General features: G+C 55.7%; 1 protein-coding gene across 1 annotated transcript in view; it reads left to right on the forward strand.

Annotated features, from left to right (window-relative positions):
- The window catches only part of LOC139409532 (DENN domain-containing protein 1B-like), a 258,068-nt gene extending 243,956 nt beyond the window's left edge, over positions 1-14,112 (forward strand). Inside the window, exons 22-24 of the mRNA XM_071154810.1 lie at positions 9,998-10,071; positions 10,450-10,669; positions 11,581-14,112. Of these exons, the coding sequence (XP_071010911.1) occupies positions 9,998-10,071; positions 10,450-10,669; positions 11,581-12,498 (1,212 nt within the window). The 3' untranslated portion in view covers positions 12,499-14,112. The remainder of the gene's footprint in view (positions 1-9,997; positions 10,072-10,449; positions 10,670-11,580) is intronic.
- The last annotated feature ends 2,144 nt before the right edge of the window (positions 14,113-16,256 follow it).

Consider the following 16,256-nt stretch of genomic DNA (forward strand, 5'->3'; position numbering starts at 1 on the left):
GGTATGTTTAATACCAGGTCTGGGGCTGAACTCATGGGGGAGGAGGGAGATGCAGTTAAACATGTTACACAGGTGGCTTATTAAACACATTGGATCTGAGGTACCAGGCGCTGGGCTGGACTGGGGTAGGCTGGGGTGGACTGGGGTAGGCTGGGCTGGACTGGGGTAGGCTGGGCTGGACTGGGGTAGGCTGGGGTGGACTGGGGTAGGCTGGGCTGGACTTGGGTGAACTGGGTTTGGCTGGACTGGGGTAGGCTGGGGTGGACTGGGGTAGGCTGGGCTGGACTTGGGTGGACTGGGTTTGTCTGGGCTGGACTGGGGTAGGCTGGGGTGGATTTGGGTGGACTGGGTTTGTCTGGGCTGGACTGAGGTAGGCTGGGCTGGACTGGGGTAGGCTGGGGTGGACTGGGGTAGGCTGGGCTGGACTTGGGTGGACTGGGTTTGTCTGGGCTGGACTGGGGATGGCTTGGGTGGATTTGGGTGGACTGGGTTTGTCTGGGCTGGACTGGTGTAGGCTGGGGTGGACTGGGGTAGGCTGGGCTGGACTTGGGTGGACTGGGTTTGTCTGGGCTGGACTGGGGTAGACTGGGGTGGACTGGGGTAGGCTGGGGTGGACTGGGGTAGGCTGGGCTGGACTTGGGTGGACTGGGTTTGTCTGGGCTGGACTGGGGTAGACTGGGGTAGGCTGGGTTTGTCTGGGCTGGACTGGGGTAGGCTGGGGTGGACTGGGGTAGGCTGGGCTGGACTTGGGTAGGCTGGGGTGGACTGGGGTAGGCTGGGCTGGACTTGGGTGGACTGGGTTTGTCTGGGCTGGACTGGGGTGGACTGGGGTAGGCTGGGCTGGACTTGGGTGGACTGGGTTTGTCTGGGCTGGACTGGGGTAGGCTGGGGTGGACTGGGTTTGTCTGGGCTGGACTGGGGTAGGCTGGGGTGGACTGAGGTAGGCTGGGGTGGACTTGGGTAGGCTGGGGTGGACTGGGGTAGGCTGGGCTGGACTTGGGTGGACTGGGTTTGTCGGGGCTGGACTGGGGTAGGCTGTGGTGGATTTGGGTGGACTGGGTTTGTCTGGGCTGGACTGGGGTAGGCTGGGCTGGAGACTTGGGTGAACTGGGTTTGTCTGGGGTAGGCTGGGCTGGACTTGGGTGGACTGGGTTTGTCTGGGCTGGACTGGGGTAGGTGGGGTGGATTTGGGTGGACTGGGTTTGTCTGGGCTGGACTGGGGTAGGCTGGGCTGGACTGCGGTAGGCTGGGCTGGACTTGGGTGGACTGGGTTTGTCTGGGCTGGACTGGGGTAGGCTGGGGTGGACTGGGGTAGGCTGGGCTGGACTTGGGTGGACTGGGTTTGTCTGGGCTGGACTGGAGTAGGCTGGGGTGGACTGAGGTAGGCTGGGCTGGACTTGGGTGGACTGGGTTTGTCTGGGCTGGACTGGGGTAGGCTGGGGTGGATTTGGGTGGACTGGGTTTGTCTGGGCTGGACTGGGGTGGACTGGGTTTGTCTGGGCTGGACTGGGGTAGGCTGGGGTGGACTGAGGTAGGCTGGGCTGGACTTGGGTGGACTGGGTTTGTCTGGGCTGGACTGGGGTAGGCTGGGGTGGACTGGGGTAGTCTGGGCTGGACTTGGGTGGACTGGGTTTGTCTGGGCTGGACTGGGGTAGGCTTGGGTGGACTGAGGTAGGCTGGGCTGGACTTGGGTGGACTGGTTGTCGCTGGACTGGGGTAGGCTGGGCTGGACTTGGGTGGAATTTGTTTGTCTGGGCTGGACTGGGGTAGGCTGGAGTAGGCTGGGCTGGACTTGGGTGGACTGGGTTTGTCTGGGCTGGACTGGGGTAGGCTGGGGTGGACTGAGGTAGGCTGGGCTGGACTTAGGTGGACTGGGTTTGTCTGGGCTGGACTGGGGTAGGCTGGGCTGGACTGGGGTAGGCTGGGCTGGACTGGGGTAGGCTGGGGTGGACTGGGGTAGGCTGGGGTGGACTGGACTGAGGTCGACTGGGGTGGACTGGACTGGGGTAGGCTTGGGTGGACTGGACTGGGGTAGGCTGGGGTGGACTGGGTGGGGCGGATTATATTGGGCTGGACTGTGGCGGGCTTTACCGGTGGACTAGGGTGGACTGGGTTTGTCTGGGCTGGACTGGGTTAGGCTGGGTGGACTGGGGTAGGCTGGGCTGGACTTGGGTGGACTGGGTTTGTCGGGGCTGGACTGGGGTAGACTGGGGTGGATTTGGGTGGACTGGGTTTGTCTGGGCTGGACTGGGGTATGCTGGGCTGGACTTGGGTGAACTGGGTTTGTCTGGGGTAGGCTGGGCTGGACTTGGGTGGACTGGGGTAGGTGGGGTGGATTTGGGTGGACTGGGTTTGTCTGGGCTGGACTGCGGTAGGCTGGGCTGGACTGCGGTAGGCTGGCCTGGACTAGGGTGGACTGGGTTTGTCTGGGCTGGACTGGGGTAGGCTGGGTGGACTGGGGTAGGCTGGGCTGGACTTGGGTGGACTGGGTTTGTCGGGGCTGGACTGGGGTAGACTGGGGTGGATTTGGGTGGACTGGGTTTGTCTGGGCTGGACTGGGGTATGCTGGGCTGGACTTGGGTGAACTGGGTTTGTCTGGGGTAGGCTGGGCTGGACTTGGGTGGACTGGGGTAGGTGGGGTGGATTTGGGTGGACTGGGTTTGTCTGGGCTGGACTGCGGTAGGCTGGGCTGGACTGCGGTAGGCTGGCCTGGACTTGGGTGGACTGGGTTTGTCTGGGCTGGACTGGGGTAGGCTGTGGTGGACTGGGGTAGGCTGGGCTGGACTTGGGTGGACTGGGTTTGTCTGGGCTGGACTGGGGTAGGCTGGGGTGGACTGAGGTAGGCTGGGCTGGACTTGGGTGGACTGGTTTTGGCTGGGCTGGACTGGGGTAGGCTGGGGTGGACTGGGGTAGGCTGGGCTGGACTTGGGTGGACTGGGTTTGTCTGGGCTGGACTGGGGTAGGCTGGGGTGGATTTGGGTGGACTGGGTTTGTCTGGGCTGGACTGGGGTAGGCTGGGGTGGACTGGGTTTGTCTGGGCTGGACTGGGGTAGGCTGGGGTGGACTGAGGTAGGCTGGGCTGGACTTGGGTAGGCTGGGGTGGACTGGGGTAGGCTGGGCTGGACTTGGGTGGACTGGGTTTGTCTGGGCTGGACTGGGGTGGACTGGGGTAGGCTGGGCTGGACTTGGGTGGACTGGGTTTGTCTGGGCTGGACTGGGGTAGGCTGGGGTAGGCTGGGGTGGACTTGGGTAGGCTGGGGTGGACTTGGGTAGGCTGGGGTGGACTGGGGTAGGCTGGGCTGGACTTGGGTGGACTGGGTTTGTCGGGGCTGGACTGGGGTAGGCTGTGGTGGATTTGGGTGGACTGGGTTTGTCTGGGCTGGACTGGGGTAGGCTGGGCTGGAGACTTGGGTGAACTGGGTTTGTCTGGGGTAGGCTGGGCTGGACTTGGGTGGACTGGGTTTGTCTGGGCTGGACTGGGGTAGGTGGGGTGGATTTGGGTGGACTGGGTTTGTCTGGGCTGGACTGGGGTAGGCTGGGCTGGACTGCGGTAGGCTGGGCTGGACTTGGGTGGACTGGGTTTGTCTGGGCTGGACTGGGGTAGGCTGGGGTGGACTGGGGTAGGCTGGGCTGGACTTGGGTGGACTGGGTTTGTCTGGGCTGGGGTGGACTGAGGTAGGCTGGGCTGGACTTGGGTGGACTGGTTTTGGCTGGGCTGGACTGGGGTAGGCTGGGGTGGACTGGGGTAGGCTGGGCTGGACTTGGGTGGACTGGGTTTGTCTGGGCTGGACTGGGGTAGGCTGGGGTGGATTTGGGTGGACTGGGTTTGTCTGGGCTGGACTGGGGTGGACTGGGTTTGTCTGGGCTGGACTGGGGTAGGCTGGGGTGGACTGAGGTAGGCTGGGCTGGACTTGGGTGGACTGGGTTTGTCTGGGCTGGACTGGGGTAGTCTGGGCTGGACTTGGGTGGACTGGGTTTGTCTGGGCTGGACTGGGGTAGGCTTGGGTGGACTGAGGTAGGCTGGGCTGGACTTGGGTGGACTGGTTGTCGCTGGACTGGGGTAGGCTGGGCTGGACTTGGGTGGAATTTGTTTGTCTGGGCTGGACTGGGGTAGGCTGGAGTAGGCTGGGCTGGACTTGGGTGGACTGGGTTTGTCTGGGCTGGACTGGGGTAGGCTGGGGTGGACTGAGGTAGGCTGGGCTGGACTTAGGTGGACTGGGTTTGTCTGGGCTGGACTGGGGTAGGCTGGGGTTGACTGGGGTAGGCTGGGCTGGACTGGGGTAGGCTGGGGTGGACTGGGGTAGGCTGGGGTGGACTGGACTGAGGTCGACTGGGGTGGACTGGACTGGGGTAGGCTTGGGTGGACTGGACTGGGGTAGGCTGGGGTGGACTGGGTGGGGCGGATTATATTGGGCTGGACTGTGGCGGGCTTTACCGGTGGGCTAGGGTGGACTGGGTTTGTCTGGGCTGGACTGGGGTAGGCTGGGTGGACTGGGGTAGGCTGGGCTGGACTTGGGTGGACTGGGTTTGTCGGGGCTGGACTGGGGTAGACTGGGGTGGATTTGGGTGGACTGGGTTTGTCTGGGCTGGACTGGGGTATGCTGGGCTGGACTTGGGTGAACTGGGTTTGTCTGGGGTAGGCTGGGCTGGACTTGGGTGGACTGGGGTAGGTGGGGTGGATTTGGGTGGACTGGGTTTGTCTGGGCTGGACTGCGGTAGGCTGGGCTGGACTGCGGTAGGCTGGCCTGGACTTGGGTGGACTGGGTTTGTCTGGGCTGGACTGGGGTAGGCTGTGGTGGACTGGGGTAGGCTGGGCTGGACTTGGGTGGACTGGGTTTGTCTGGGCTGGACTGGGGTAGGCTGGGGTTGACTGGGGTAGGCTGGGCTGGACTGGGGTAGGCTGGGGTGGACTGGGGTAGGCTGGGGTGGACTGGACTGAGGTCGACTGGGGTGGACTGGACTGGGGTAGGCTTGGGTGGACTGGACTGGGGTAGGCTGGGGTGGACTGGGTGGGGCGGATTATATTGGGCTGGACTGTGGCGGGCTTTACCGGTGGACTAGGGTGGACTGGGTTTGTCTGGGCTGGACTGGGGTAGGCTGGGTGGACTAGGGTAGGCTGGGCTGGACTTGGGTGGACTGGGTTTGTCGGGGCTGGACTGGGGTAGACTGGGGTGGATTTGGGTGGACTGGGTTTGTCTGGGCTGGACTGGGGTATGCTGGGCTGGACTTGGGTGAACTGGGTTTGTCTGGGGTAGGCTGGGCTGGACTTGGGTGGACTGGGGTAGGTGGGGTGGATTTGGGTGGACTGGGTTTGTCTGGGCTGGACTGCGGTAGGCTGGGCTGGACTGCGGTAGGCTGGCCTGGACTAGGGTGGACTGGGTTTGTCTGGGCTGGACTGGGGTAGGCTGGGTGGACTGGGGTAGGCTGGGCTGGACTTGGGTGGACTGGGTTTGTCGGGGCTGGACTGGGGTAGACTGGGGTGGATTTGGGTGGACTGGGTTTGTCTGGGCTGGACTGGGGTATGCTGGGCTGGACTTGGGTGAACTGGGTTTGTCTGGGGTAGGCTGGGCTGGACTTGGGTGGACTGGGGTAGGTGGGGTGGATTTGGGTGGACTGGGTTTGTCTGGGCTGGACTGCGGTAGGCTGGGCTGGACTGCGGTAGGCTGGCCTGGACTTGGGTGGACTGGGTTTGTCTGGGCTGGACTGGGGTAGGCTGTGGTGGACTGGGGTAGGCTGGGCTGGACTGGGTTTGTCTGGGCTGGACTGGGGTAGGCTGGGGTGGACTGAGGTAGGCTGGGCTGGACTTGGGTGGACTGGTTTTGGCTGGGCTGGACTGGGGTGGACTGGGGTAGGCTGGGCTGGACTTGGGTGGACTGGGTTTGTCTGGGCTGGACTGGGGTAGGCTGGGGTGGATTTGGGTGGACTGGGTTTGTCTGGGCTGGACTGGGGTAGGCTGGGGTGGACTGGGTTTGTCTGGGCTGGACTGGGGTAGGCTGGGGTGGACTGAGGTAGGCTGGGCTGGACTTGGGTAGGCTGGGGTGGACTGGGGTAGGCTGGGCTGGACTTGGGTGGACTGGGTTTGTCTGGGCTGGACTGGGGTGGACTGGGGTAGGCTGGGCTGGACTTGGGTGGACTGGGTTTGTCTGGGCTGGACTGGGGTAGGCTGGGGTGGACTTGGGTAGGCTGGGGTGGACTGGGGTAGGCTGGGCTGGACTTGGGTGGACTGGGTTTGTCGGGGCTGGACTGGGGTAGGCTGTGGTGGATTTGGGTGGACTGGGTTTGTCTGGGCTGGACTGGGGTAGGCTGGGCTGGAGACTTGGGTGAACTGGGTTTGTCTGGGGTAGGCTGGGCTGGACTTGGGTGGACTGGGTTTGTCTGGGCTGGACTGGGGTAGGTGGGGTGGATTTGGGTGGACTGGGTTTGTCTGGGCTGGACTGGGGTAGGCTGGGCTGGACTGCGGTAGGCTGGGCTGGACTTGGGTGGACTGGGTTTGTCTGGGCTGGACTGGGGTAGACTGGGGTGGACTGGGGTAGGCTGGGCTGGACTTGGGTGGACTGGGTTTGTCTGGGCTGGACTGGAGTAGGCTGGGGTGGACTGAGGTAGGCTGGGCTGGACTTGGGTGGACTGGTTTTGGCTGGGCTGGACTGGGGTAGGCTGGGGTGGACTGGGGTAGGCTGGGCTGGACTTGGGTGGACTGGGTTTGTCTGGGCTGGACTGGGGTAGGCTGGGGTGGATTTGGGTGGACTGGGTTTGTCTGGGCTGGACTGGGGTGGACTGGGTTTGTCTGGGCTGGACTGGGGTGGACTGAGGTAGGCTGGGCTGGACTTGGGTGGACTGGGTTTGTCTGGGCTGGACTGGGGTAGGCTGGGGTGGACTGGGGTAGTCTGGGCTGGACTTGGGTGGACTGGGTTTGTCTGGGCTGGACTGGGGTAGGCTTGGGTGGACTGAGGTAGGCTGGGCTGGACTTGGGTGGACTGGTTGTCGCTGGACTGGGGTAGGCTGGGCTGGACTTGGGTGGAATTTGTTTGTCTGGGCTGGACTGGGGTAGGCTGGGGTGGACTGAGGTAGGCTGGGCTGGACTTAGGTGGACTGGGTTTGTCTGGGGTAGGCTGGGGTGGACTGGGGTTGACTGGGGTAGGCTGGGCTGGACTGGGGTAGGCTGGGGTGGACTGGGGTAGGCTGGGGTGGACTGGACTGAGGTCGACTGGGGTGGACTGGACTGGGGTAGGCTTGGGTGGACTGGACTGGGGTAGGCTGGGGTGGACTGGGTGGGGCGGATTATATTGGGCTGGACTGTGGCGGGCTTTACCGGTGGGCTAGGGTGGACTGGGTTTGTCTGGGCTGGACTGGGGTAGGCTGGGCTGGACTTGGGTGGACTGGGTTTGTCGGGGCTGGACTGGGGTAGACTGGGGTGGATTTGGGTGGACTGGGTTTGTCTGGGCTGGACTGGGGTATGCTGGGCTGGACTTGGGTGAACTGGGTTTGTCTGGGGTAGGCTGGGCTGGACTTGGGTGGACTGGGGTAGGTGGGGTGGATTTGGGTGGACTGGGTTTGTCTGGGCTGGACTGCGGTAGGCTGGGCTGGACTGCGGTAGGCTGGCCTGGACTAGGGTGGACTGGGTTTGTCTGGGCTGGACTGGGGTAGGCTGGGTGGACTGGGGTAGGCTGGGCTGGACTTGGGTGGACTGGGTTTGTCGGGGCTGGACTGGGGTAGACTGGGGTGGATTTGGGTGGACTGGGTTTGTCTGGGCTGGACTGGGGTATGCTGGGCTGGACTTGGGTGAACTGGGTTTGTCTGGGGTAGGCTGGGCTGGACTTGGGTGGACTGGGGTAGGTGGGGTGGATTTAGGTGGACTGGGTTTGTCTGGGCTGGACTGCGGTAGGCTGGGCTGGACTGCGGTAGGCTGGCCTGGACTTGGGTGGACTGGGTTTGTCTGGGCTGGACTGGGGTAGGCTGTGGTGGACTGGGGTAGGCTGGGCTGGACTTGGGTGGACTGGGTTTGTCTGGGCTGGACTGGGGTAGGCTGGGGTGGACTGGGGTAGGCTGGGCTGGACTTGGGTGGACTGGGTTTGTCTGGGCTGGACTGGGGTAGGCTGGGGTGGATTTGGGTGGACTGGGTTTGTCTGGGCTGGACTGGGGTAGGCTGGGGTGGACTGGGTTTGTCTGGGCTGGACTGGGGTAGGCTGGGGTGGACTGAGGTAGGCTGGGCTGGAGTTGGGTGGACTGGGCTGGACTGGGGTAGGCTGGGGTGGACTGGGGTAGTCTGGGCTAGACTTGGGTGGACTGGGTTTGTCTGGGCTGGACTGGGGTAGGCTTGGGTGGACTGAGGTAGGCTGGGCTGGACTTAGGTGGACTGGTTGTGGCTGGACTGGGGTAGGCTGGGCTGGACTTGGGTGGACTGGGTTTGTCTGGGCTGGACTGGGGTAGGCTGGGGTGGACTGAGGTAGGCTGGGCTGGACTTAGGTGGACTGGGTTTGTCTGGGCTGGACTGGGGTAGGCTGGGGTGGACTGGGGTAGGCTGGGCTGGACTGGGATAGGCTGGGCTGGACTGGGATAGGCTGGGGTGGACTGGGGTAGGCTGGGGTGGACTGGACTGATGTCGACTGGGGTAGTCTGGACTGGGGTAGGCTTGGGTGGACTGGACTGGGGTAGGCTGGGGTGGACTGGGGTGGGCTGGGCTGGACTTGGGTGGACTGGGTTTGTCGGGGCTGGACTGGGGTAGACTGGGGTGGATTTGGGTGGACTGGGTTTGTCTGGGCTGGACTGGGGTAGGCTGGGGTGGACTGGGGTAGGCTGGGCTGGACTTGGGTGAACTGGGTTTGTCTGGGCTGGACTGGGGTAGGCTGGGGTGGACTGGGGTAGGCTGGGCTGGACTTGGGTGGACTGGGTTTGTCTGGGCTGGACTGGGGTAGGTGGGGTGGATTTGGGTGGACTGGGTTTGTCTGGGCCGGACTGGGTTTGTCTGGGGTAGGCTGGGCTGGACTGCGGTAGGCTGGGCTGGACTTGGGTGGACTGGGTTTGTCTGGGCTGGACTGGGGTAGGCTGGGCTGGACTTGGGTGGACTGGGTTTGTCTGGGCTGGACTGGGGTAGGCTGGGCTGGACTTGTGTGGACTGGTTTTGGCTGGGCTGGACTGGGGTAGGCTGGGGTGGACTGGGGTAGGCTGGGCTGGACTTGGGTGGACTGGGTTTGTCTGGGCTGGACTGGGGTAGGCTGGGTGGATTTGGGTGGACTGGGTTTGTTTGGGCAGGACTGGGGTAGGCTGGGGTGGACTGGGGTAGTCTGGGCTGGACTTGGGTGGACTGGGTTTGTCTGGGCCAGACTGGGGTAGGCTTGGGTGGACTGAGGTAGGCTGGGCTGGACTTGGGTGGACTGGTTGTGGCTGGGCTGGACTGGGGTAGGCTGGGGTGGACTGGGGTAGGCTGGGCTGGACTTGGGTGGACTTTGTTTGTCTGGGCTGGACTGGGGTAGGCTGGAGTAGGCTGGGCTGGACTTGGGTGGACTGGGTTTGTCTGGGCTGGACTGGGGTAGGCTGGGTTGGACTGAGGTAGGCTGGGCTGGACTTAGGTGGACTGGGTTTGTCTGGGCTGGGCTGGGGTAGGCTGGGGTAGGCTGGGCTGGACTGGGGTAGGCTGGGGTGGACTGGGGTGGACTGGACTGGGGTAGGCTGGGGTGGACTGGACTGGGGTAGGCTGGGGTGGACTGGGTGGGGCGGATTATATTGGGCTGGACTGGGGCGGGCTTTACCGGTGAACTAGGGTGGACTGGAATAGGGTGGCTCGAGGTGGGGCGTTGTGGGGGGGTGGACTGGGGTTGGGTTGGGTTGGGTAGGGTGGACTGGACTGGGGTGGACTGGACTAGACTGTGATTAACACCTTGTCTCCATGTTACAAACACAGTACAGCACGATCACCATCCAGAGTCATGATGTTGTCATGTTCAGATGGGATTCACCTGAGTCACCTGAGGAAAGCTGGTGTGTGTTTGTTTTTTTACAGCATTATGACACCAAGTGTCCCATGGGATGTCCTGACTTTGCCATCGATGGCGATGAAGAGGACACTGCCAACAAGTAAGGCTCTGATTTAGAATATGCCGATGCCGATAGTCCCAGTATACTGTAGTTTGAGTATGTCTGATATCTGACATGTATCTATGTATTAATCCCTCTTCATCCTCCTACCCATACCAATGCTGCCCTCCAGTGGTTTAGCCCTAAAGTACACTTATTGCATTTGGATCATAGCCTCTTGGACAGATCAATATTCATGAAATTATCATTGATCTGCTGAAATATTTGCAGGCTTATTTAATTATTTATATACAGAATTGATTTGTGTATTTTCTGAATTTTATGTAGTCATTGATTTGCGGATTCATTTTGCTGAATTTAATTGGCTGATTTGATTTCCTGATGAGTTTTTTTCTAATGTAATTTTCTCACCTTCAGGATCTCGTCTGAGGACAGTGGGGAGGTGGCGTCTTACACAGAGGACAGCGACGAATCCTATTCGTTGGAGCTGGATACAGACTCCTCCCACACGGGCCAGATGAACCTATTGGAGGAGATCCTGGACTCTCTGAGCACCACCAGCACAGAGCACGGCAAACTCAGCGCCGCCAAGAGCCTGGACTTCAGTTCAATGGACAACATCAACTACAAGGCACCGGTAAGAGAAATACCTGTAACATCTAAACCACACGAATCTAACCCCAGATACATACAGTAGATAGACAGAGCCTGGACGCCTTGGACAATATTGACTATGAGGCACCGGTAAGTGAAATACCTGTAACATCTAAACCACACGAATCTAACCCCAGATATATACAGTAGATAGACAGAGCCTGGACGCCTTGGACAATATTGACTATGAGGCACCGGTAAGAGAAATACCTGTAACATCTAAACCACACGAATCTAACCCCAGATACATACAGTAGATAGACAGAGCCTAGACGCCTTGGACAATATTGACTATGAGGCACCGGTAAGAGAAATACCTGTAACATCTAAACCACACGAATCTAACCCCAGATACATACAGTAGATAGACAGAGCCTAGACGCCTTGGACAATATTGACTATGAGGCAACGGTAAGAGAAATACCTGTAACATCTAAACCACACGAATCTAACCCCAGATACATACAGTAGATAGACAGAGCCTGGACGCCTTGGACAATATTGACTATGAGGCACCGGTAAGTGAAATACCTGTAACATCTAAACCACACGAATCTAACCCCAGATACATACAGTAGATAGACAGAGCCTAGACGCCTTGGACAATATTGACTATGAGGCACCGGTAAGAGAAATACCTGTAACATCTAAACCACACGAATCTGACCCCAGATACATACAGTAGATAGACAGAGCCTAGACGCCTTGGACAATATTGACTATGAGGCACCGGTAAGTGAAATACCTGTAACACTTAAACCACACGAATCTGACCCCAGATACATACAGTAGATAGACAGAGCCTGGACGCCTTGGACAATATTGACTATGAGGCACCGGTAAGAGAAAACATCTGTATGTCTAAACTACTCTCTGTGTGTATCTGTGTTCTAGAACACCTCCAACCCCGTCAGTGATAGCAACCTGCCCCAGGTGTGTACTAGTGGCAGTGGGGTGGTGGGGAGAGGTGTTGGAGGAGGAGAACAGGGAGGGGGCTGGCAGGATGATGGTGCCCTCCACGGGAAGCACCTGCCCCCCTCCCCACGTAGACAGCCCAGCAAGAGCAGCCTCAAGAGGCAGAAGCATATCCTCTCAACATCCTCTCCACCTGTCCTAGCTCCAGCCTCAGAGCAGGACAACCAGGTACCCAATCTCCAGCCCAAGACCCAGGCCCCTCAGACCAAGGCCCAGCATAAAATCCAACCTAATCCCCAGGCCCTTTATGACACACCCGCTATCTGTCTCTCTCAGCTCTGTCCAGAGGACACACCTCCATCACCATCCCTGGGAGAGCACCACATCTCATCCAACCGGTCTCCAGCACCAACTCGTGCATCCACATGCAATCCTCCACTGGCAACACACACACCACCGCTAACCCACACTAGAGAGTCCCCAAACCCCCAGTTGCTCAGCCCTGAGTCCAAACCCCAGACCACCTCCAGCATCCTGCGGAGGAAGGTGCTGTCCAAGGAAACGATGAGGCAGTACCAGGACAAGAGTCTCCAGAGGCAGGGCAGTAAGAACCGAGAGAGTCTGGGGGTGAAGGCCAGGCAGCCTTCAGTGCTGGTACCCTGGGAGAGAGAGAGCCCAGAGGAGATGGGTCAGGGGGAGGAGCTGGGGCAAGAACAGGGCAGGGTCTCAGGGGCAGAGGTCCAGGAGAAAGGACTTCTGGAGGAGATAGATTCCATGTGTCATCTCGGCTCAGACTATCAGACCAGCCTACAACTGTCCCAGGTCCACTGCAAAAACAACAACACACATGCTAATACCCATTACAACAGCCACAGCAAAGCCACAGACAAGTCTTGAGACAGAAGCAGGGCCAGGGACAAGGGTCAGGGGTGGTTGAGGTAGAAGTTGCCTCTAACCACAGATCTACAATCAGACTGCCCTCCTCAAATCCTAACCACTGAGGGAAGAAATGCAAAAACAGACCTTGGACCGCAGGAAGTCGCCGTGACACTGCCAGGCAACTGGAAATGATGCGTGTGTTCGCCCTGATACGACTCTTTGACTTACCCTTGTTTTTTTCCCCTCTTCCTGCCAAGTTTAGGGGTCTGAGTTGAAGACCGGTCATCTTGGTTCTCTTTCTAACCTGCTACAGAATTCAAACAAACCGTCTAATAAATGAAAGACTGACCATGTAAACAAAGGCTGACCATGTAAACAAAGACTGACCGTGTAAACAAAGACTGGCCGTGTAAACAAAGACTGGCCGTGTAAACAAAGACTGGCCGTGTAAACAAAGACTGGCCGTGTAAACAAAGACTTACCGTGTAAACAAAGACTGACCGTGTAAACAAAGGGAAAATATGTGGTGGATTTGAACTCACATGAAATGGTACATATTACTCATTTACATGGTACTAAAAGATGAGTGTGTTTTAGTTAATAAAGAAGACATTTAGTCTCCCTCAGATCTGAAAGTATTGTAAAGACACAAAGTCCCCCCCCCCCCCCCCCCCCCCCCCGACCTGAGTAACAGGTTCGTTGTACAGTTGCCTAACACGATGCCTTAAACAGAGCTGTGATTTGCTTTTGGCACAGCTCAGTCTTAAAATGTCTAATATATATTTATAGCTGTTACTTCTGGAAATGTTTGATCTGCTTAGATCCACTGTCACATGTCATGAATGTGGAAAAATTGACAGCTTTTTCACTGCACGTCAAGGTAGTTTTTAATATATGTTGCTCCGTTTTGTCTGTTTAGAGATGTATATTTCTCAGGATGCTCCTGTTTGTCAGGACATAAAGGAGAAGAGGAGCTGTGTAAACCGATGATAGGAATAAATAGACAATCCTCTCTCTTTCTCTCTCTGTCTGTTTCTCTCCATCTCTCTCTCTGTTTCTCTCCATCTCTCTGTCTGTTTCTCTCCATCTCTCTCTGTTTCTCTCCATCTCTCTCTGTTTCTCTCCATCTCTCTCTCTGTTTCTCTCCATCTCTCTCTGTTTCTCTCCATCTCTCTCTGTTTCTCTCTGTTTCTCTCCTTCTCTCCACTTCTTCCTGCTCGCCTTCATTCACCTTTCCTTGCTCTCACCATCTTATAACATCTCTTTCCATTCTCCTCTCTCTTCTGTCCTTCCCCCTTGTTTTTGGTGCTGACAGCTAAAATGGAGGCTGACAGCTAAAATGGAGGCTGACAGCTAAAATGGAGGCTGACAGCTAAAATGGAGGCTGACAGTTAAAATGGAGGCTGACAGTTAAAATGGAGGCCAGTAGAGTTGAGTGCTTTAGGTGGAGTGGGATTTCTCAAACTAAAATCGTTGCTATGTGCACACACCAAATGAAATGCAAGCTTTCTCCTAAACACTGAGGTGACGCTTTCACACTGTGTTTTACCAGAAGGCTTGAGATGATTGTAGAAGGATAACGAAGCAATACGGCTCTCTTCAGAGAGTATGGACAGATGTCTGAAGTGATTTTTTTTTTTAAATCTCCCATGGAGAGAATGCAAGCCCTTTGGGTAATGTCCAGAGATTGTGACCACTCACTATATTACCACTATAGTACATACAGACAGAAACAAGTATTTTCCAGTGCTTGTTTGTGGTTATGTTATGATGATGAGTTTAGCCAGTTTTCTCTAGTGCTGTTGGGTGTGCCAATTTAGCGGTAGCTCCCTCCCTGACTGCCGGGCTGTGCTAACGATGAGGTTGTAAAGTGTTTGCCGTGGTTCTGAGAAGTCCCTCGTCTCCGCTATTCATTTGGATTTCAAAGGGCCTGTGTACAATTTGTTGGCCTGTTTTATTTCACTCCCCAAAATATTACCTATTTGGACAGTTCTGAAGTTTGAAAGCTGTCAATATACTATGCAACAAACAAAAAAAACATTTAAAGTTTCCAAATTCTGAATAGATTTTTACTTTACCACTATTCATGAATTGTAATCAGATCAGGTAATTGATAATCATATTTGTATATCCATTGATTAACTGATGGTTTCATTAGATTGTCTGTCATTTGGCCAAAATGTGGGTTTGTGTGTAAGAATGAAGGGTGTGCCTTACAGTATATGAGTAATACTCAGTGTGGTCAACACAAGGTGTTAGGGAGAAAATGCCATTGCTAATGTGTCTTTAAGCTGCTATATGTAACTTTTTTGGGTGACCTGACAAAATTCAGAGTTATAGATCTGTCGTTCTCATTGAAAGCCAGTCTTAGAAGCGAAGCGGTAGATCTGTTCTATGTGCTCTATTTCTATGCTTAGTTTATGGGTCTTTTACTTTCGATTTTGTACACCAGCTTCAAACAGCTGAAAAAAAAAAAAAAAATGTGGTTATTGAAAAGATATTTCACAGCGGTTTAGATGGTATGATGATTCTCTATACAATACTTGGTTGTTTCATCGTGAACTGTTAGGATTTTAGGAACCAGGAAATGGAGGAATGATTTCCGCGTAGTGGATCTTTTAAAAGAGGTCAAGTCCTCTCAACATTTCAATAGCTGTTGTCTGCAGTGTTTCTGCATGTAAAACCACTGGCCCACTCGGTGATGAGACTCAGAGGTTAAACCACATCCTTAAATGTATGTTGTCAGTTCTTTTACCTATGAAACATAGAGTCTAGTAGATCAAATAGGTTGAACTGTCATTCTAACTCTGTTTTCCATGTTTATAATCAAGCTTAGCTTACTGTGTGTGCTGGTAGTGTTTTTCTCTTTGCTAGTATTTCAATGATCTTTCTGACTGAGCTCACAAAATAGAGAATGATCTTTCTGACTGAGCTCACAAAATAGAGAATGATCTTTCTGACTGAGCTCACAAAATAGAGAATGATCTTTCTGACTGAGCTCACAAAATAGAGAATGATCTTTCTGACTGAGCTCACAGAATAGAGAATGATCTTTCTGACTCAGCTCACAAAATAGAGAATGATCTTTCTGACTGAGCTCACAAAATAGAGAATGATCTTTCTGACTGAGCTCACAAAATAGAGAATGATCTTTCTGACTGAGCTCACAAAATAGAGAATGATCTTTCTGACTGAGCTCACAAAATAGCGAATGATCTTTCTGACTGAGCTCACAAAATAGAGAATGATCTTTCTGACTGAGCTCACAAAATAGAGAATGGTCTTTCTGACTGATCTCACAAAATAGAGAATGATCTTTCTGACTGAGCTCACAAAATAGAGAATGATCTTTCTGACTGAGCTCACAAAATAGAGAATGATCTTTCTGACTGAGCTCACAAAATAGAGAATGATCTTTCTGACTGAGCTCACAAAATAGAGAATGATCTTTCTGACTGAGCTCACAAAATAGAGAATGATCTTTCTGACTGAGCTCACAAAATAGAGAATGATCTTTCTGACTGAGCTCACAAAATAGAGAATGATCTTTCTGACTGAGCTCACAAAATAGAGAATGATCTTTCTGACTGAGCTCACAAAATAGAGAATGATCTTTCTGACTGAGCTCACAAAATAGAGAATGATCTTTCTGACTGAGCTCACAAAATAGAGAATGATCTTTCTGACTGAGCTCACAAAATAGAGAATGATCTTTCTGACTGAGCTCACAAAATAGAGAATGATCTTTCTGACTGAGCTCACAAAATAGAGAATGA

Source organism: Oncorhynchus clarkii, chromosome 5, assembly GCF_045791955.1.
Source record: "Oncorhynchus clarkii lewisi isolate Uvic-CL-2024 chromosome 5, UVic_Ocla_1.0, whole genome shotgun sequence".
Taxonomy (NCBI): Eukaryota; Metazoa; Chordata; class Actinopteri; order Salmoniformes; family Salmonidae; genus Oncorhynchus; species Oncorhynchus clarkii.